The 21527-nt window shown below is 44.8% G+C and overlaps 1 protein-coding gene across 1 annotated transcript in view; it reads right to left on the minus strand.

Moving 5' to 3' along the window:
• The window catches only part of CRIM1 (cysteine rich transmembrane BMP regulator 1), a 189930-nt gene extending 169842 nt beyond the window's left edge, over nucleotides 1-20088 (minus strand). The window contains 4 exon segments of the mRNA XM_059829934.1: nucleotides 5917-6090; nucleotides 19306-19693; nucleotides 19695-19953; nucleotides 19991-20088. Coding sequence (XP_059685917.1) covers nucleotides 5917-6090; nucleotides 19306-19693; nucleotides 19695-19953; nucleotides 19991-20088 — 919 coding nt within the window.
• Nucleotides 20089-21527: the final 1439 nt, after the last annotated feature.

The raw sequence follows: 21527 nt of genomic DNA on the forward strand, positions 1-21527 counted from the left end.
GAGGGGTCTGGAGCACAAGTCTGATGAGGAGCGGCTGAGGGAACTGGGGTTGTTCAGCCTGGAGAAGAGGAGGCTGAGGGGAGACCTTATCGCTCTCTACAACTACCTGAAAGGGGGTTGCAGAGAGGTGGGTGTTGGTCTCTTCTCCCAAGTGACTAGTGACAGGACAAGAGGCAATGGCCTCAAGTTGTGCCAGGGGAGGTTTAGGCTGGATATTAGGAAAAATTTCTTTACTGAGAGAGCGGTGAAGCACTGGAACAGGCTGCCCAGGGAGGTGGTGGAGTCACCCTCACTGGAGGTGTTCAAGGAACATGTAGACATGGCATTGTGGGACATGGTTTAGTGGACATGGTGGTGTTGGGTTGATGGCTGGACTTGATGATCTTATAGGTCTTTTCCAACCTTAGTGATTCTGTGAAGTTCAACCAAGCTGTCATCATTAGCAGTCTCCTGAATAGAAACAAGCTTTCCAAGCTCAAGAACACAGGATTTCCTGAACCATATCAGAGCAGGCACTCTCAAGACAATAACCAAAAGCAAAAGCATTTTAAACAACAAAAAACCCACCCCAACACAGGAATCTATTATTATTTAGGTATGTGATAGCTTTTCCAGACAGTTTCTTTCTAGCCCCGAAGGTGTGCATTTCCTCATAGTAGGATGGTTTGCGACCTCTATACAAACCTTCTATATGAAAAGTCACTGACGGTCCATGTAGAGAAGCAGGCACTTTAAACCTGGTAATGGAGTTGGGAGACCTCCAAGGCATAATGTGCTTTATGCTATATGATAATCTATTCAATTAACAACTCTTTGAACATTTGCAATATGTCTACACAAAGACTAGTTAGAAGTTAGTTACCAAATTCTATGACAAAACCAATCCTTTCAAATATATCTAATCCTACAATTTCCCAGGAAAACAAGGGCAAGGGGTGGTGACAACAACTGCCTTCAGTACCTGTATTATTGAGACCTCACATTAGCCTCTCAGTACTTTCTTGCAAACAGACATCAGCACCTCTACAGAAGTAACACACAGTCAAGTAGAGATTAAAACAGAATCTCCTCATTACAGGCTTCCCCAGTTTAGGGCACTGCAAGACTTTGGAGATAAAATAAAGAACATGGCTTCTGAGCCCTGTCAATGACATCTAAGCAATCCGATGTTAGAGCCCACACAACCTGATTTTGGGAAGGAAGGACAGATAAAGTTGTCTTATTTGCCTCATGGGGCTTGTTTAAGTGAACTGGGGTGCAAACAGGATGAAATAGGTAGGCGAAGAAAGCAAGAAAAGGAGGCAGGAAAAGGTAAAGGTAGAAAGAAATATGAGCACAGGAAGGCAGGCAGACATGAGCCAATAGGGAAGGAAAGATCCTATATGAAGCTAACAAGAGAAAACTTTGGGTTAGCTGAGTAAGCAAGCTAGAACTGACATCAAGCCCAGAAGCGAAGACCACACACAGCCTGAAAAGCTTAAGTATAAGGCAAACTAGATAAAAAAGGAAGATGACTAGAGAGGCACTTGAAAGGGAAGGAGCAAGCACAAAAAGACGCAAGAAACTAAAGTACATCCAAAAGCCCTGACCCCCTAGCAGATACGCATTCACATCTGGAAATGGGACTCCAGATTTTGGCTCACCTCTTGTTATTTGCCAGGTTGTATTTATGGAACAGATTCCACATGTGTAGGCAAAGGTAGCTTTCAGTGAGCCATACAGGTTGATAGAGCTGGCAACTACAGCTACTACAACATTAGCACCAGCATCTCCTGTGCATGGACCTATGCATACTTAGTACAGTTGGGGCAGCCTAACTGCACTCTTCCTTCTTCTTTCAAGGAAACAACAACAAAAAAAAAGGAACAAAACAAAAGGAAAAATAGAGAAAGAAAAAAAGAAAAGCCACAGAACTCCTTTTAATCAGAACAAGCAAACCACAGTGATCTAGCACCACTGGCCCCTATAATATGCTTGCCTCAGCTGCTCAGGAAACTGAAAGATAGGTCCTCAGTTAAATGAACGTATACAGCCTGAGGTAACTTGTCACAGCTATGCAACTAATGAAATTACTTCAGACAGAATTTCTCTAGAGGCTATTGTATACTACTAATTTTCTAAGTTCCAATTTCCCAAAGATTCTGTAAAATTCTAAATCTATTTCAGCTGTGCTTTTAAGAACAGTACTACCTAAGAACAGTACTATCAAAAAAAAAAAGATTTCACTTAATAGGACCTTCCCCCTTCCCAATTACCTCCATAATTAGCAGGAAAGCTGTCTAACCCATTTTCCCCCCTCAGCAGGATGGGGTTAAGTATCTTCTCTTGCCTCAGTTGTGTTACGGAATTTCATCAACATGCGAATGACACAAACTTACAAAGAATATCAAAAATCTTGCAGAGTGATACATCACTGAACAACACGAAGCATTCTCAGTTGCTTAGTAAGTATCCTCAAAGTAGAAAACACAGGGAAGTAGCTGCTTAGATAGCACTTTTCTTTAAGTTTCCTTCAGAAACCCCAATTCTGGTGCATCCATCATTCAGGTGCTCAATTTAAGTCTTTTTAATCACACTATGTATTTAATTATCCATATCAAGTGTGGTGAGGAGAGGGAAGTTAAACTACCCTCTCTTGGTCCCACTTTCCATGGCAGCAGTTCTATTAGAGTATTTCAAGATTAAGTTACTAGTTTCAAATCCTCCTGCTATTATCTTTTAACAGACAAGCCAAAAGTGAAGTACACAGCACTCTGGATTTCAGGAAAATCTTAATTATACATATTTAAGAGATCTTATGAATCACCCCTTTTTACATGACACTACACTTTAAGACTTAAGGTTCCTTGAAGGAACCTTATGAAATTCAACAAAGGCAAGTGTAGGGTAGCGCACCTGGGGATGAATAACCCCATGCATACCAGTACAGGTTAGGGGCTGACCTGCTGGAAAGCAGCTCTGTGGAAAGGGACCTGGGAGAACTGGTGGACAACAGGATGACCACGAGCCAGCAATGTGCCCTTGTGGCCAAGGCGGCCAATGGCATCCTGGGGTGCATCAAGAAGAGTGTGGCTAGCAGGTCAAGGGAGGTTATCCTCCCCCTCTACCCTGCCCTGGTGAGGCCGCATCTGGAGTACTGTGTCCAGTTCTGGGCTCCCCGGTTCAAGAAGGACAGGGAGCTGCTGGACAGGGTACAGCAAAGGGCTACAAAGACGATTAGGGGACTGGAACATCTTTCTTATGAGGAAAGGCTGAGGGACTGGGGTCTTTTTAGTCTGGAGAAGAGAAGACTTAGGTGGGGGATCTTATTAATGCTTATAAATACTGAAGGGGTGGGTGCCAGGAGGATGGGGCCAGTCTTTTTTCTGTGGTGCCCAGTGACAGGACGAGAGGTAACAGGCACAAACTTGGTCGTAGGAAGTTCCATCTAAACATGAGGAGGAACTTCTTTCCTTTGAGGGTAGTAGAGCACTGGAACAAGCTGCCCAGAGAGATTGTGGAGTCGCCTTCTCTGGAGATATTCAAAGCTCGCCTGGACGCATTCCTGTGCAATCTGCTCTAGGTGAACCTGCTCTGGCAGGGGGGTTGGACTAGATGATCTCCAGACGTCCCTTCCAACCCTTATCATCCTGTGATTCTGTGAAACTGAAAGATTTCTCTATTTTAACATGCTCAAAGAGCCCTCTGGTTTGCATACTACCTAAGCCGTGTTTCAGGTGCACTTTCCAAATGGATGAATTCAACTTTTGGACTATAAACTTTGAAAGCCTGAAATACTCAAACAGCAAATACTGGCTCAGGCACACCAAAGTGGCTATCCCATTCTACCCAAGAGACTTGGCTTGCTTACCAAACAGGGATGGGGCAAGTACATAGGGAAAATCATTCTTTTTTTCCCGTTAGCTTAGATACAGGATAAAGCATACATTTTAATTACCAAACCAAGAAGTAATGCATTTAAAGAAACAACCTCCATAAGCAGTTAGCATTAAATTCCCAATCCCAGTTAGAGAAAGAGGGAATAAGTATTTACAGTGCAAAATACAGTAGGCAGATTTGACTGACTATAGCTGTCAAATGCAGACAAATCAATGTTATGCTATGACTTCTGCCCTTCTATTAGCAAATACAAATGGATTTAACTTCAATCATTCCTCAGTGGTAGGGTTTGATAGTCTGAGGATGCAAATGCAAATTCACATTCTTATGAGTAAGAGCTGGACTGTTACAACACAAGTCGTAACTGCCAGATTTCTGGTATTTAAGGGTACCGTTGTTGTTTTATCACTTTCATCAACTATTATTCCTGTCTGTGAAGGATTAAAAATCAACAGGTCCTAAACTCTTCTACTGGTGCCCTACAGTCTGAGGCTTTGGAAGAACAGCCTCTCCACAAGAAGAAATAAAACCGAGAAAATAAATAAACCAAAAAGAAAATTACACCTCTGAAAAACTGCACTGTCACACCAGACAGTTTACATGTAGAATATTGTTACCTCATGGCTAAGCTTAAAACACTATTCTTTTTTAAATGGGAATTCAGCCGAAACAAGAGGTTGCTGAAGGCAAGCTACTCAAAGAACCAACCTGCTTTAGCTATGCCATTCCACAAACTAAGTCCATTTCTTCCGAGTCTGCAAAAAACAAAAAAGCATCCACAGCAGATTTTCTTAACAAGTTAAACACATAATGCATCATCATGCCAACAGAAGTCCTGCTGAACTACTACAGACTTCATCACATATTCACAATTAAAAATAGAAGTGGTGAGTAAGGTTACTTAAGAACCCATATACGCTACTGCCCGCTACTACAGCCACAAACAAAAGGCCAAAGGTTGTGCCTCTCCTTCCTAGAACCAAAAATCCACAAAAACCCACACAAAGCACTTGTATGCCTCTAGTGACCTACATTATGACCGGTGATAATGAACATGTTTTCACCAGCTACATTTTTCTCACAAGATCTCGTTGTTTAAAGTCTGTAGCTCAAAAACAATTTTCTTATCACAAAAGGAATATGACAGATGACATCAGATCACCCTTCCTTAACTCAAAGACAGTAACTTTAAATATGGTTAGTAACCTTATAAATACATTTACTTTTGCAATATGACTTTAAACATCGGTTTAAAACAGACTAATTAAGTAGGTTCATACCACTAACCAACTTTTGCATGTTCCTGGATACTTTGGAAAATAAACAGTAATTACAGCATCATAGAAAGGGCCTGAGATCAAACCTTTGACAGCTGTTCAAAACAATTCTAGAAATACACCACGGGAATCTCATTCCAAGTGGATATATTTGAACCAACTCATTTCCAGTTCAGGTATAAGCAACAACAACAAAAAACCCAAATAAAAACCCAGCATTATGTATGGGTGCAGAAACATAAACATATGTGGCCTAATGCAAGTCTAACCAAAGGAACACGGAAACTGAAAAATACGAGCATTAAAGTAATGCTACATTATATAAACCTGAAGAAAATAGCAATTCATGCATTCCTATAAGAAAAGGTACAAGTATAATCAATAACTACTCCTTTTTCTATACCTTTGCTATTAAAATCCACTGTGTTTATTCATGATTCAGTCACACTGCTTTACAGCTAAAGGATACATGAGGGTAGCTACCACAAACTATAAACAGAAGAGTTTTAGTCTTAAAATCTGCAGACATCATAACACACAAAGCATTAGTTTCTTCCATTCTTAAACATACACATTTGGAAGGCCAAGCTTACTGAAATCCTATCTTCCTTTAAAACATACAACTGTCTTCTGAAAAGTACAAGACCACAGGTATCTGAAACTACACTAATCATCCTAAAATATATTCAGCTAGACCCTAGCTTTTCATCAAATGCACAGAAAAATTACTAACTCTGAATTACTGAAGACAAGTGCTTACCTTCAATCCTTTTTAAGGCTGACAGGCAAGTATCCCGGCTTGGAAATTCAAACGGATTATTACAGGTCCGAATGGTGTCACATTCGCATTTCCCGTTGATTATGTTACAGCCTGTTATAAGGTTTTCATTGCACGGTTCAAATCCAAGAAGCTGATCATCATCCCAGTTTTCATCTGAAATGAACAAACAAACTCAGTCACTTTGGATTTCGGCTGCAGTGTATAAATTCAGCTGCTTTGGAGTGGGGTGCGATTTACTTCAAGTTAAACATAGTGCTAAACAGAAGATAACAGATTAAAAAAATAATGGATTAATCTAAGCTGTGGGATTTGGCAAATACCACATTTCGCAGCTGTTCTATTGCTTATTTTGCTACAGCTACTGGCACTGTTTTACTTCATCTATACGAAAAACTATGATGTCTCGGGGAAATGCATAGCTGTAGTACAAATGAGCACTATTATTCTAACTGAAATAACTTTTACAGATACTTGAAGTTATATTTATCATGTAAGTGAGAACATTGGACAGAATCTGCAGCTGTTATAAAAGTCAAAATTGAGTCAGAAAGAGAGCATTTTTAAACCCATTTACAAATACATCACATAAAAAGATATCTCTGTGGAGTGAATTCTATTATAAAAATACTGCAAGATGCCAGGCCTTTGATTCTGTAATATGACCAAAAGTGAGTTTTCCAGCACTCCTGGATTACCATCCATACTCTAAGAGAATTGCTCAAGCACACCATGCTCCTTGCTGTAAAGGGGCAGGGGGATAGTTGGGCCAGAATGAGTCTCTCTGCTCAAATAATTCTGCTCCTTTTGAATCAGTCCCATCAAATGTAACTCATGTTCCCACTGTACAACTGCCCATTTTCCTTTTAGAAGGAGCCTACATGCACCAAGATCGTGACACCCCCACCCCGCCCCCCCCCGGAAGCGATAAATCCAGTTGATCCAGAGTTCGACCAAGATTACCAGTCCTACAAAATCTCAGTTTCCTTAGGTCAAGTGCACTGACAGCAACATCCCAACAACACAGAAGTTTAAGCGAGATACATGCTTTTTATGCAAGAGTGAAGAAAATAAACTAGGCATTAGGTGTTATTCGCTATAGAGCACCAGATCATTTTCCGACTTTGTCTGTCTACCAAAAGAAGTACTACAAAATAGTCATACAATAGTCCACTGACTTCTAGTAATGACAAAAGGAACAAATATCTGTTTTCAATCTTTACATCCTTGTATTTCACAGCAGCTTTTACATTGTGCCTTCTAGTAGTTCACCCCAATTTTATATACTATTAACAAGCAAGTTTCCAATACAGATCCTGCCAAGAAACACTTCAAAAAAGTTAAGACATCTTCCAGCTACAAAGGGTAGGTTTTTCTGTTGTTGTTGGGGTTATCAGAAGCTGCCTTCCAGTATGGGAGGCTGCAGCCAAATACGAACTGTTTGTCATTCAGTAGTCTGACACTCAATAGAAGTCTAAAAACTAGTAGTAAATAACAGCATATACACACACATATACTAAGGTTGACATGTAAGTACTGTCAGCTTACAGAAACATGCAGAATATCCGCTAACCTGTGGTTTTTCCTGTTTTGGGGAAAAGCAACCAACACCTGGAAAGAGCTGTTTACCAGTTAAGTACTGTATATGATCTACAGCAAGCGTCACAGCAGATACTCACAGGTATGTTTCTCCCTGTACAACCAACTGCTTGCTTTCTGTTATAAGTCGACAAAGTACCCTGCTGACCAAAAGCACTAAATAAACAACTAAGTCAATTTTAGACATGGAGAAGGGAACCTCCATGGGAACCTCGTGGCTTTTCTGCTCCATAAAAATAGCAAAAGAAGAGTAGTCATTAATCCCAGGAAGTAATTTGTCTTTTTTTTTTTTTCTTTCAGTTGAGGTTAACCTATCATCCCATACAGCAACTGTATCAATAAAAGTCAAAGGAAACATAGAAGTTCCTGAAGAGAAACTATTAAAATTCTTTCAATAGAAGATGCCACTTCAGTAATGCTTGGGACACTTTCATCGTGAGGAGGCTGTGCATGCAGAGAGAGGAGAGAAAAAAAAACATGAGAATTTGGAGAACAATAATACATCCTGTTTTTGAGAAGCCGGAATACAGCTTGGACAATTTGTATTTTACAAATCACAGCAGTAATCCACATAATGACAAGAACAAAAGAGGCTATAGCTATGCTCCAAGATTTGGTGTTTCAAATTCTGTAATCACAGGGACCACAGCTTCGTCCAGATATGTCTGTTTAACAGTCATAAGAAAATGGCTTTAATTGCTCCTTGTTTCTGACACACAGGCTCTCCATGCGGCAGTGCACCCATGTCCCCGGCTCCCGAGAGCTGCTCTACCCCCCAGCCTCATGAAAGGAGTGCAGCGCAGACAGGTGGGGCACGCAGATGGCAATGACAGCACACTTTCGCTTCTCCAGCGCAACAGTTCAGAGCATTTGCGAGTTTTTGCCCTGCGGAATTTCAGTACTAGATCTTTTCAAGGCTAACAGAGAAATCAGCAGAGTCCCTATTACACAAGAGCTGCTCACCCCACAGAAAGTGGGACCCACCTGGCATGGAAAGCAGTCATCCCTTACTCACAGCAGAATGCCTTGATGCAGATGCACCACACACTGTAGCGCTACTCACATTATCTCACTTCCAGAACAGATTAGTGTTTGATACCTCACCTGCCACCTCTCATGGCTTTTCAGATGGGAGGAGAAAAGGAGGTACACAGGAAGCGCATGGCCCAACACTAGGTGCACCTAATGTCTTCAGTGCCACACCCCTCAAAAAAGCTCAGCAGCCATTAAGAGGCTGGAAGAGAAATCCCTCAGGAATACTGGCAGATGATACAAGTAACATGCTGATTCTTGAAACAAGGTATTTTTTCATTACTGTGATGGAACACAAAAAAGTGACACTCAGGCAGGAAGAATGCAAATCCAGTTGTAGCCTGGACGTCTTTTACCAGACTGCTTTTCACGCAATTTCATTTAGAAACAAGATTTCCATCAACGAAGGAGCAAACATGTAACAAAGGAGCTTACTTTAGTTTAGTAAATCAATGCAAAGTCTAGCCTGATCTTTCATGCAGACTTAAGACTCCTTTTGCTAGTTGATTTTGTCTTTTTATGAACAGAAGTTAAAGGTCCTGTTAAATGAACACTCGTTTACCACTTACAGTAAACTCTCAGAAGTCACATCAGTATAGGCAGAACAAAATTCCTTGGAATGAAAGGTACAGCCACATGAAGGCACTTGCATGAGCTAAAGGGATGAATCCAGCATCTCACCTCAATTCAAAGCAAAGGCATCTAAGGCTCTGCTTGATGCAGATAAATGGTGGTCCAGTACAGCATGCTTGTTCCTTTAGAGGTCAGTTGTATTTCAGCTGATAATGGAAACACATCTTGAACAAAGTCTAGGCTCTCTGAAGCATATAACCTAGCCTCTATTACTCCCAAAATCATCATGTCCTGCAGACTATTCCAAAAACCAAAAACTTTTACACACCACTGATTTGGAGACCTGGGACAGTTCATGAAGAATTCCAGACTGTAGCACAAACACTTTCCTGCATGCTCTGTTTGACCTCCTCTATGGCTTCCTTTTCAGGAGTGTGTTCTTTCATATGTACTTCTCAGAAATCTGGATGATATGAAGGAAGAAACTGAGATATAATTATTTGTGAATGCTTTACTTCTCTGCAAGCAGGGTTGACAAAATCCAAACGTAAGAATCTAAGAGCCTCTCAAAGTACGCACATCCTATCCACTAGCTGACTTCTAGGACACTTAAAAATACAAAAATCAAGTAGGTATTTAACATTAAGGTTTTAGAAACAATCCAGCTGAAGAGCAGCCCAAGCTAACTGTTACATTTTCATCTAAACAGATCTTAGTTTAGCTGCAATTTCCACCATCTCATTGTGCTGCATGATCAGGTAGGGGCAAAAAAGGGAAGGGCCACTATCTTTAGCAGTCCTGAGCTGACATTGGACTGTTGTTATACAGCCACTCAACTACCTTTCACACACACAGCTAGAAGCAGATCAAATACTCCCAGCAGGCTGACAACTATAACTTGAAAGTCACTCTTTCAAATCATGTCTGTCTACAGGCAGTTTTCCATTCTTTCCAACTCCTTCAAGCAAGTTCCCTTTTCAGACAATAAAGTAGTTCTGCATTTACTCAGACCAAAGTTAAGTCTTGGACATAATACTTCCTTAATTCTAAGTGTGCTTTCATACCATAAGGAAGCCATGGGAGGGGAGGCATCATGTTAATTCCAAACTTTTTTCATTTTCTTCCATCATTCATATAATCACTTGCTTTCTGCAAAGCAAATGTTTCAGCTTGCTAACAATTCAAGTGCTGCTCTGGGTTGCTAAACTCCCAAGTCCTGTCATAGCATGCATCTAAAGTAGGTCTAAAGTAGGGAAGAGGATTAAGGCATTAACAAGTTGAACAAGAGGTCCTTAAACAGGTCCAGTCTGGGAAACAGTCTGAGAAATATATCTCTGGTAAGCAGCATTCCATCACTACTTCTGTGCTAAATCCCACATACCAGCACTCGCAACACAGCACCACAGCAGTGTGCCAGGCATCATGCTCACGATTGAAGCAGGTATGTCTTCTTCACCTGAAGAGCTCCTTGCGTGCTTTTCTGGAAACACAACTATGAGAAACTAAACTTGGAGCCTTGTTTTTAAAGTACACAGTAGCTCGCTATAGTTGCATTTATTGTCCCCATATCCAAAGGATCATCTCAAAACAGGTGCAAGTTAAAAGTACAAGGAAAGACCTTTCCAGAGACTCCTTCTCCATTGCTTAGATTTTTGCTTTCCCTTCCTCCAAATTCTCAATTCTTTCTGCCCACCACAGAATCTTCTCTTCTGTGCCCCAAGCCTTCTCTTCCTTTCTGGACATTTAATGAATATCAGCTATTGTTTGGAAAATGCTATAATATTTTCCTTCACTGTTTATGAAGATAATGCATGACCTCAAACTAGCGAGCAACACACTGGAATGGTCACTAAAGTATCACTGTTGCAAACTAATATACAAGCACTGCACCCACAATAATCTTAAATTACAGTTCAGGGGTGAGGGGTTACACATAACTGGAGCGAATTGAGTGAACTCCCATAATTTACATTTAACTGCTGCATGTTACTCAGCTATTTCTGCCTTTTTAAGGCATGACAGACAGATTCTCAGGATGCTGAAAGAGCAAAGAGACCATCAAATGCATTACTGATCTGAAAGTGAAACAGTCAAAGTCACATCTTAAAGACTCTTGCATCCTTTTAAATCCTGCATTTGAAGGAGGAGAGAGAGGACATGTTTCACAGTCACAGAGAAGTGTTCCTTATTGAGACTGGTACTGCCCTCTGGGAAGTGGGGCAAACCTTTCAGAAACTGCACCATCAAACCAGACTCAAGGTCTGAGCTCCGCCACTCCAGCACACTGGTATCCACAACAGCATTTTCAAATCAGTGGTATTCATTAAGATGGTATGAGACTCTGAAAGGATTCTACAGACTTTCTAAAATAAAAAAAAGGAAATACTTCTTGCCAGTAGGCTCTGGCTTCTCTTTGAACAGGAAAAAAAAAAAGAACGATGGAAAGGAAATTCATGTTTTGGAGGAGCTGAACAATAGAAATGACTAATCACCACTAAAGAATGCTTGAAACCCAGCCCCAAACCTTGAAAAGCAGCAGAAGGGAAGGCTAGCTTTGAAGTGAGTTTGAGCTCATGTACTGGCTGCAACCCTCTCCCCTCTCACAACTTATTCCTTCAGTGAAGTCATGAAACAGGGACCAGAGCCGACAGGAACTTTTATGGTAAGACACACAGCTAAGAGTTTTATGATAAAGCAGATTTTCCACTCTTTGGAAGGGTCCACTTTCTCAGAACAAATCTTCATGTGGAATGCACGTTAGTGCAAAAGGGCTTTGCAGCCTCCTGATAAAATTTCTAGTCAAAGCTAGAAAGCAAAACCATACCATAACATTTAGATACCTCACAAACTCCATACATGTAAGGCTTGTCTCAAATTTGACTGCCTGCTTTATCTTACTCCAACTAGAGCATGTATCTCAGGTGATCAATTCCCCAATACAGCATGAAAGATTTTCACTGCAGCAGCTCTGCGTGCATCTCAAGGCAGTTATCTCATATTAAGTAACACAGAAAGTATTTAAACAAACCATCTTTCCACTCAATTATCAGAAACTCCACAGAAGCTGTGAAGAAAGCAAGGAGACAAATGGAAGTGTTAAGTGAAGCATGTGACGTGGAAAACTATTTCAAATGTACCTGTTTTCCAAAGGAGGCTAAATTTCCCATTTCTCTCCCCCCACACCAAGTTGCACACTGCACCCACACACTTCAAAAGCCTGCACATAAAGCCACACGCATCAGCTTCACTGCAAACAAGTAGCTGGCTGGCAGCTTGCTGAAGCTGGTCAGCAGAAGCAAAGCTGACAGGAGTAGGGAAAGTTTTGCCTATGAAAAATTCTGGAACAGGGCTATGAATAAAGCAACCTATACCAAGAACATTCCACACTATTAGAAGAAACCTGATATCCTAAACCTTTTGCCACTTTCCCCCCCAAGTCATTAATGCAGCATCACTGAACACCAGAATTACAGGATGTTTCAGAGGAATTACACCCAATTTCTTAGTCACAGAAGACTACAGGAAAAACACTACAAACCCTGGATTTAGAATTAGCATCAAAGGTTTTACAAAAAGAAAAAAAAAGCCAACTTAGAAATAGACATCTACTTGAGCCTTTCTATTATCAAAGCAGCACATTTTACATTAGCACATGCAATACCATCATCAGTATGACCCCAGCTTTTTATCAACAGCCCATCAGTGACGGGAGGAAACACCTCCACATGCATGTATCCAGCCTTTCTGAAAAAACTCCTGAACAGAGCACAACACACGCTGCAGCAAAACCCTGAAGTTTAATTTGTTTCAAGGATAAGTGACCCAACAGAATGGGCTCTCTCAGATTCAGAAACATTAGACTTGCTATATTTTTCACTAATTAAAAACAAACAAAAACACCTGAAGCCTATCAGCATCAAGGTAGCTGGCTATATAAGGCTTAAAGTTTTGCAAATGAGTAAGAACATGGGAATGGGTGCCTGCCTGTCACCCAGTGCTTTTCCTCCTGTCCCCAACCCTACCCTCTCCTGTTCGTTTTCTTATTGAAAGACTTGGACACTCATGACCCACAAGGTGTTAACATGGTTTGCAGATTCTGAAGTTAAGTACCCAGTATACCCAGTGAAAGCTGCTGGGGACCGAATATTGCCTCTGGTAAAGGTGTGAACTGCTTCCATTCATCTCAATACACTACTAAGGGCTTACTTCCTCCAAACGTGGCCAAACTAGTCTGTTTAGACTACAGTTCTCTCAGGGACCATCTTTTAATCTGTATGCTTATGTGGAATTTAGTCTAGATAGCCTTTATACACAGTTATCTTCACCTTTTAGTTTAGATTGGGAAGTTTCTCCACATACATAAGCTTTCCATGTCAGTAGTAGTCATTTTCCAAATTGCATGCATATATACCATAAAGCAGAGCTAAAACATAGTATTGTCAGACTACACAACTGGTGTCAGGTGAAGTCTCAGGCGAAACTCCGAATTCACCATTTCCAAGTTTACGCTCCCTGTGGATTAAATGCATTCTCAAATGAAAGCAGTTTACAAGTTACAAGAGACACTTAATAGGTCACATCTACAAAGTATTTAATCCATTAAAACAGAGAAACATTCGGTCCTGTCTGCAAGATGCTATAATCTTTACTCATTGAGATGAAGAATCCTTGAGGGGGGTGCAAAGAAAGGAGGGGAAAAGGAAAAGGCAGGCATTTTTGAACCATATTAATGGGTTAATTATTGCATAATATGCCCGTCAGTCAAATGACATTTTGGTTGACTAAATACCATGCAAGAAGTTAAATTATGCAAGTATTCTTGAATCAGCTACAGGGTACTTAAAACAGCAAACATGCCTAGGGGTGCAGAAATTACTGACAAGTTTGAAGGTAGTTTAAAAAAATTTAAAAAAAAAAAATCTTTATAAGCAGCATGATTCTGGGAAACCTGATGAAATAACCATTTTCTATGGGGAAAATTTCACATCAGCAGAGGATGCTTGACATACAGTTCTATGAGATCAAATGGTTTAAAAACATAAAAATAAATAAAACAGAGTATTCCTTTTAACCTAAGTTAGGAGATTTAGTCATTCAGCCTATCCACAGTGAGATCTCTTTAAATTAACCGTGCTGATCCACAACAGCAAAAACCTACCAATTCCTGCATCAATATCCTTCCTCATATCTGCTGGACTTTACCATTTCATTTTTGTTGAAATATTGCAACCAAGTGATTTCTAAAATTGAAACATGATGCCCAGAAACAGAAAGGAAACCATTTCCAAGTCAAATAAGCACCTGATCTAATTCAAATTCCATGCCACACTCAACATTACATGTTCTTACTGATGTTGAGCTGTCGGCATAGACACAAGTCAGAGTAGAAACAGCTTATAAGTTATCCAGCCTGTGCATAAGAAGTCAGCATGTCCCTAGGAAGTGTTTTCTGGGGGGTGGGGGAAGGGGACTGTTAAATATGGTCAAGACTAGCATATCAGAAGCTGAACACTCACCATCAAAGAATTACTTCTCATACCAGTTTCACAAGTTCAGTAGTTTTCATGATAATTTTTAACACCATGAATAATTTTTCCATTTTTTTCCCCCCGATACTCTGGATTGCTGACAGTCTTCATACCAACAATCATTTGGTGCACCACTTAATAATGATTAAGTCCAACTAGATCATCAATTCTAACACTGGAGGTTATTGGAGGAAGTTCTCTGTACACACGTGGATATCAGAACTATTTGGACATTTCCCCAGCCATACACTACATCACAGAGTAAAAAAAAAAACCTAAACAAATAAAAAGTTAAGAAATCTGGGCAGCACCATTCCAGTCAAACAGATATGAACAACAGGTTACCCACATGCAACTTTTAAATCACTTGAACTTCAATAACTTTTACTCAAAGCAAAACACTACCTGATCTTTAGGGGTCTGGACCCCATCACAAGGCAAGAAGCCAAGCATGTTGTACACAAGTCTGTCTGAAGACAAAGCATCACGTTCTAGTCTTTGGGTCCATTGACCCATTAGATACAGAGCTCGGGACCAAAAACAACTGAAAACAAGGTTTTCCCAAGGGTACTAGCTACAGAAGTTACAAGCAGCAGCACTACTTGTGGTAAAAATACTAGGAGGTCTGTAAGCAAGTTGTTCTTGCTTCAGAAAAGCAGAAGAGAACTCCATTCGCATATGTGTAAACCAATGCCTGAACAAAAAAAGCTTAGCTCTCCTCCTCCCGATTTTGAAAAAAAGCTAGGTTTTCAAAAATTCATTTCTTCTCATCAGCTCCAGTTTCACCCCGCTTTGGTTACATACAACATACTGTGCCCTTACATATCATAATCTAGTACAGGTTTCTGGGGGAGGACAGTTAGTTCACAATAGGCTTAAATGTGGTGGTGGGGAAAACACAGCAGCTCTCCCCACTTGTTCCAACAAGGAGTCAGACAGACAGTAATGCTCCAAGCTCCCAAAAAGCTGCAGTTCAGTAGAAGAGACTAGGACTAACCACAGTAGTAGGGCAAGTTTCTACCATCATCCTAGAAGATTAACCCACATACTTCCTGATACTGGCCTAAAATCTGCTACAGCTGCTTACTCCTTCTCCCGAGGGAACTCCAGTTCAGAAGCTACACAGTAGGCAGACAAGCCTCAAGTATTCAAGGCAAGCCTTAAATTAGCTACAGTAGACAAAAAAGAATACAGCAATAACTGTAACACACACACCCCCAAAAAAACCCCAAACCTCACCAAAAACAAAACCAAACCCCAAAACAAACAAAGTACCACATGTTATTGGTAAGCTACTGGAGCAGAAACACCTTCTTCCAACAGCTACCTAGAGGCTAACTCATATCAAAGTATATTCTTAAAGGAACCTAAGGACACAGTAAAACTAGCAGTTTTGTTAACTTTGCGTTTCAAGTATTACCACAAAAACTTACGTTTCTATTACACAGTTAAAAATAGTATCAGCTAATTTTCAGCATTGTTTCACATGCTACTGTTACGCCTTAGAAGAGTTTAACAAAGCAATCAAGGCCTCTTCATCTACGAGCACCAGAAATTGGGGAAGCGTTGAAAAAGAGGCAAGAGAAGAGTGATCACAAGAAATGCATTCACAGAGTAACAGAACTTCTTTGGCAGAGCTTTTCCAAGGCTTTCCGATTCCCCAGAAGGCAGGAGCCCTGCCCAGCTGGACTGCTGCAGAAGCCAAGGCTAACATGTTTCTGGAGAACTCCAGTCTAATTAGGGGGTGGCTTTAGGTCTACCTTCAAAGGCAGACAGCAAGTGCAGTCCCTGCTTTAAGCTCAAAATTTCTGAATGCTAAAAGTGTTTGGAAGGGGCTGTAAGCTCTCAGTGCCCCACTGAAGCAATCCAGCAGCATCCCTGTAAAGACAACAGAGAGGCTGGAGGTGTTTAAAGTCTTTCAAGATTGCCCTCCAGGAAGGGTACCCACCCTCAGCAGAGGAAGCTGACCTCAGAATTGTTCTTTACCAAGAATACAACTACATTCAGGAAGAACATTTGCATACTTCAGGATAATGCCACAAATGGAGCCTTAGAACTGCATAAAGATGTGAACAGTTAAGGTGGCAAGATGAACAAGGACTTTCTTCAGGTTTTAGAAGGATGAAGAACCTAGAATCAGCAACAGATTTCATTAATAAACACCGGTTTAACAAAGACTACTCCATTTCTAGTTTCAGAAAGAGAGGCTACCAGTGACAGATGGTATAGAGATTCCTCCATCGGGTGTTACAGAGGTCACTTAGTATTAGTATTTAACACACTCAGCCTAAGTTAACAGACAAGTATTTTTACCCGCTGCGATTCCAGCTCTTAAAGTCTTCTGTAGCCTGGTATGTGTTGATACTCTGAAATAAGACACTGCCGAAGCTTCAAAAAATGATTAAAAAAATGCTTATAACTGTAGCCAGTAGGGGTCATTTCAGTGTAAAAAATTGCAGTGAAAGAAACGCTAAAGACACGAAGGAGAGTGAAAACATCAATTTCTATTCACACAGTTCTGTAAGTCACTTCCACTTCCTCCTCCCTGAACTGGGGTAGGAAAGGGTTTGCACTGCCAGTAGACGGGATGATAAAAAAAAAAAGTAGCCTTTATTCTGTTAATGGATGAAGGCATGGCTTAGTACTACTCACACATCAGCCTAGCTTGTTGCACGTGTGCCTATAAACTGCACAACTGTTTAGGTCACAACGATCAAAAAACCAGAGCTAATCAACCTCATTTTAGTGATGGGAGGTAGTACATTAAGTCCCCTTTCTTCCTTGCTGCCACCCCTTGTGCATTACACACACCATGAAGAACAATACGTTACTTCTGTTGCTTAGAATGAGGCAGTTTCCTGACGATTCAGTAATAGGTATTCCAGGACTATTTATTAGGCTGACAGTTCAGCTCAGTTGCTTTTCATTTACGAGAATGAAAATTAAATAGATAAGTTATCTCCCTGACGATTCCTATAGGGACAGCTGGAACTAGTTCCTAACCACAACACTAATTGAAATGCAGTCTTGCCAACAAATGCTTCATACTATTTTCAACAGTAGATGGGACGTGTTATGAGTTGAACTACAGCAACGTACAGATTGCATCACTTCAAAGGAATGAAATACTCCTAAACTGCCAGAGACGTCCATACTGTGATACAGTAAGGAGCTGGAACATTAAGGCATTTAATGACTGCAGGCTTTTAGTTCCTTTAACCAAGGGGAGGGGGAAAACTGTTTAAGTCAAGCTTTTACTTGAAAACATGCGAAGAGAGAAACTCATCCAAAACCAGGCAGGTTTTTAAAGTACTTTTTCCCCTCTTTGCTTGTACTTTTCTATTTAAGAAAACTTTTCCGACACATATTAAAAATAATGAGGGACTACAGCAATTTACATATTCGGCAACATGGTCTCAACCAAGGTCTTCAAAGTAGTTTAGGGCCATTTTTAGTTGTTTAACAACCGAGCTTTTAACCCTGGAGCTGGTCCTACCCAAGCAACAACCGCAGAGGCTGACGGCATTGGTTCTAGTACAGGCAGGACACATTGCCCTGCTCTTGCTGCGGTTCGCCATTTATTTGTGAGGGAGTCAAGCGGAGTTTTAAACTAATAATAAGCGCCGGGAGAAAGGTCGGCTGCCCGCTAAAAGTGACCAGTTTTAGCTCTCTCAAACCGGTGCATCATTTTAAAAGCAAGTTTTTTGGACAGATGCTGCCTCGCCAGCGCTCCGGACCTTCTGCTGCCCTCTACCCGCCGAGCGGAGCCCGCCTCCCTCGCCTTTTCCAGAACTGTCGAAGCTCCCGCTCCGAGTCTCACATACATTTATACATATCCCAAACCACCGGTTATTTGTAATCTCTTCATAGCGCCATGTTTTCCCTCAACTTGGGGGAAAAGGGAGCTGGACGGACAAGACAAGGAGAGACAAAAAGTTTGTCTTCGGCCTTTTGTTAAATTATGTCTGTAAAAAAAAAAAATAAATCTGAGGGACTCTGATAGATACAAAATTTGAAGGGGGGGGGTGAACTCCTCTTGCATTTCATAGCCATTCATCACCTCACGAGCAGCCGGCAGGAAGCAGAAGTGACTTGGAGAGGAGTTCGGCCGTGGGGATTTCTCCCTCCCCCTCGATGCTCCAGCAGGGAAAAAGACGTCCCTTATCATCATACACCAAGTAGGACAGGCGGGAAGATATTAAGTGACAGGAACAGGAAGGAAAAACTTTACAACAGATGATGAGCCTTTGTGTTTCCTTACAGAGGAGGGAATCCGGAACAGGCATCATGTGTGCACGACTGACCTCCGCCGATTTCCATCTGCCAAACCCTTCCCAAGCCCTTTATCAAGGAATTTTAGTTGGGCATCAGTAGTCGGTACAAGCGATTAGCAAACCAGTGAAGCGCTACGGAAAACGAGAAGCAGAAGAGCCTGGAAGTTTAGGCTAAGAAAATTAAGGGTAAAACTTTTAAGTAGGGGGGGTTTAGGGAGGAAAGCTGAACAGACACGCTCGCAGATGGGACAGGCGGGCGGCGAGGAGGGAAGGAAGGCGCACCGGCGCGCCCTCCTTCCCTCCCCGCCGCTCAGCGGGTACCGCCACCCCGGGGGATGGCTGGATGGTGTCCCGCCGCCTCTCACCTTCGCAGACGCCCACTTCGTACTCGGTGATGGAGTCTCCGTTGAGCGGCGGTCGGATGACACAGCGCAACCCCCGGTCGCAAGCTCCGTGCAGCCCGTAGACTCCCCCGCAGCTCTCGTTACGCTGCCGAGCGCACATGGAACAGCAACCGCAGATCCCCAGCACGATGCTACCGGGGCAGCTCTTCGGTTCCTCGCATTTGGATTCGTCGCAGGGTAGGCAGACGAGAGCCCGCGTCCCCGACTCGCCCAGCAGCAGGGCCAGCAGGAACAGCCACCCCGCCGCCGCCAGGTGCCAGCCGCCGTCTCCGCCCGGGCGTCTCCTCCCCGCCGAGACCGCTGCCAGGTACATCCCGGCCGCCGCAGCCCGGCCTGGGCCGGGGGGAGCCCTCTCGGAAGCCCCCTCGCCGGGCGGCGGACCCGAGCGTGCCGCGGCTCCTTCCCGCCGCCCCCGCCTCCGGCCCCCCGAGGAAAGTTTCTTCTCGCCGCGGCGGCCGCTTCAGCCAAACTTCTCCTCCGGGCGGCGGCGGCTCCGCCCGCTGCCCCCTCTGGGAAGCGGCGTCCGTCAGTCCGTTCGTCCCTCGCCCGTCGGCTCCCGGCCCCGCGGCACCGTCCACGCCGGCGGCGCGGCGCCCCGCGCGCGAGCGGCTGCGACCGAGCCCCTGGGTGAGGGTGAGGAGGCGGCGGCGGCGGCTGGCTCTGCCCCGCTCGCTGCCCGAGTCCCGACTCGCCTCCTGCCTGCGACTCGCCCCGCTCCGAGTGCGCCCTCCGCCCTTCCCCCATTGGGCGGTGATCGCCTTCGCCCCGCCCCGGCTGCCTTCTCGCGCCTCCTCATTGGGTGCCGCCCAGGCTGGCCCCGCCCTCTCCTCCTCCTCCCGCCCCCCCTCGCAGCCCCAGATCCTGGGGCTGGGGAGAGACGCAGCGGAGGCAAGCAGCAGCCTGGGCCCCACAGCGGCCGCAGCCGCCTCCCCCCGCCCCTCCCCCGCCCGGGGCTCCGAGCGCGGAGCGGAGCAGAGCGGGGCGGCGGCGCCACCAGACTCCGGGGACTGGCCGGCGGCGGCCCGGGGGACAACGGGGGTGGGGTGGGGTGGGGAGGGGAGAGGGCCCCGCGAAGGGCGCAGCCACAGCAGGGCGACGACGGGGGGAGTCGCGAAAGGGGCCTCGCGTCCCCGGCCGCGGCGGCGAGATCCTCCTCCTCTTCCTCCGCCGCCCCCCCCCTCCCTCCCCGAAGGGGCGCGGGGATCCGGGACGGGGAGCGGCTCAACGCCTTCTCAGCCCCTGCGCCACGGAGGGGGAGAGCTGCCCGCTCCCCGCCCCGTCCCGTCCCCGGAGCCAGGCCCCCGATCCCGACCAGGTGCCCCGCGGGTGCGGGAGGGAGGCTGCGCTGCTGCCCCGCTCTAACGGCAGCGGCGCGCTGTCCCGGGCCGCCCCTCCGCCCGCTCGTCAACAAGCGGAGGCGCCCAAAACCGGCCCCGGGCCGGCTAGTGGTCTTCGCTGGCGCCCGGACAAGAGGCGCCCGCGGCCACCGTCCGATCTCCCTGCCGAGCGGCTGCCGTCGCTGCCCAGAGCCGGCCGGCGTGCCCCGGGCGCGGCGCGGGGCGGGCATCCGCGGCCCTGCCGGCGCCCGGTGCGCTGGGGCAGCGCGGGCCGAGCGCGGCACGGGGAAGGCGGCGACCGCGGCGAGAGGTGCGGTTGCGGCGGCGCTGCCGCGCTGGGCCCGGCGGCGCCCCCGGAGGGCCGGCAGGCGGCAGCGCTCGGCGCCCCGCTCGCTCCGGCGGAGTGCGGCTGGCGGGAGCTGCCTGCCGCGAGCCGGGACGAAGGAGCGACCGGAGGGAAAACTGAGCAAACGTGCTGCCGAAAGGCGAACCGCTGACTTGTCCCCGCTCGCTAACCGCGGGCGGCCGCGACCTGGCGGAAGAGACGGCAGGGAAACGGGAGGCCGTGGCCTTCACGAGGGCAGCCCCTCGGTATAACCGAAGAGCAGGAGCCCCCGCTGCCGCGTCACGCCCTGCCCGGGGTGCGAAGGCGGCTCTGGGAGCAACGCGTTCCGCTGTCAGAAATGCCTGAAGCTGTGGCGATTCAGAGAATGACGTCGTTTACTGGGCAGGTGGGGCTGTGTCGGCTGCGCGGTGCTGAGCCTGGGAAGTCGTGGGTTGCACGTGCTGGTGCCAGCGATGTGGGAAACTTTAGGAGAGAGGTTCTGGAAACTTAATATAGGTTAT

Source organism: Gavia stellata, chromosome 2 (assembly GCF_030936135.1).
Source record: "Gavia stellata isolate bGavSte3 chromosome 2, bGavSte3.hap2, whole genome shotgun sequence".
Taxonomy (NCBI): Eukaryota; Metazoa; Chordata; class Aves; order Gaviiformes; family Gaviidae; genus Gavia; species Gavia stellata.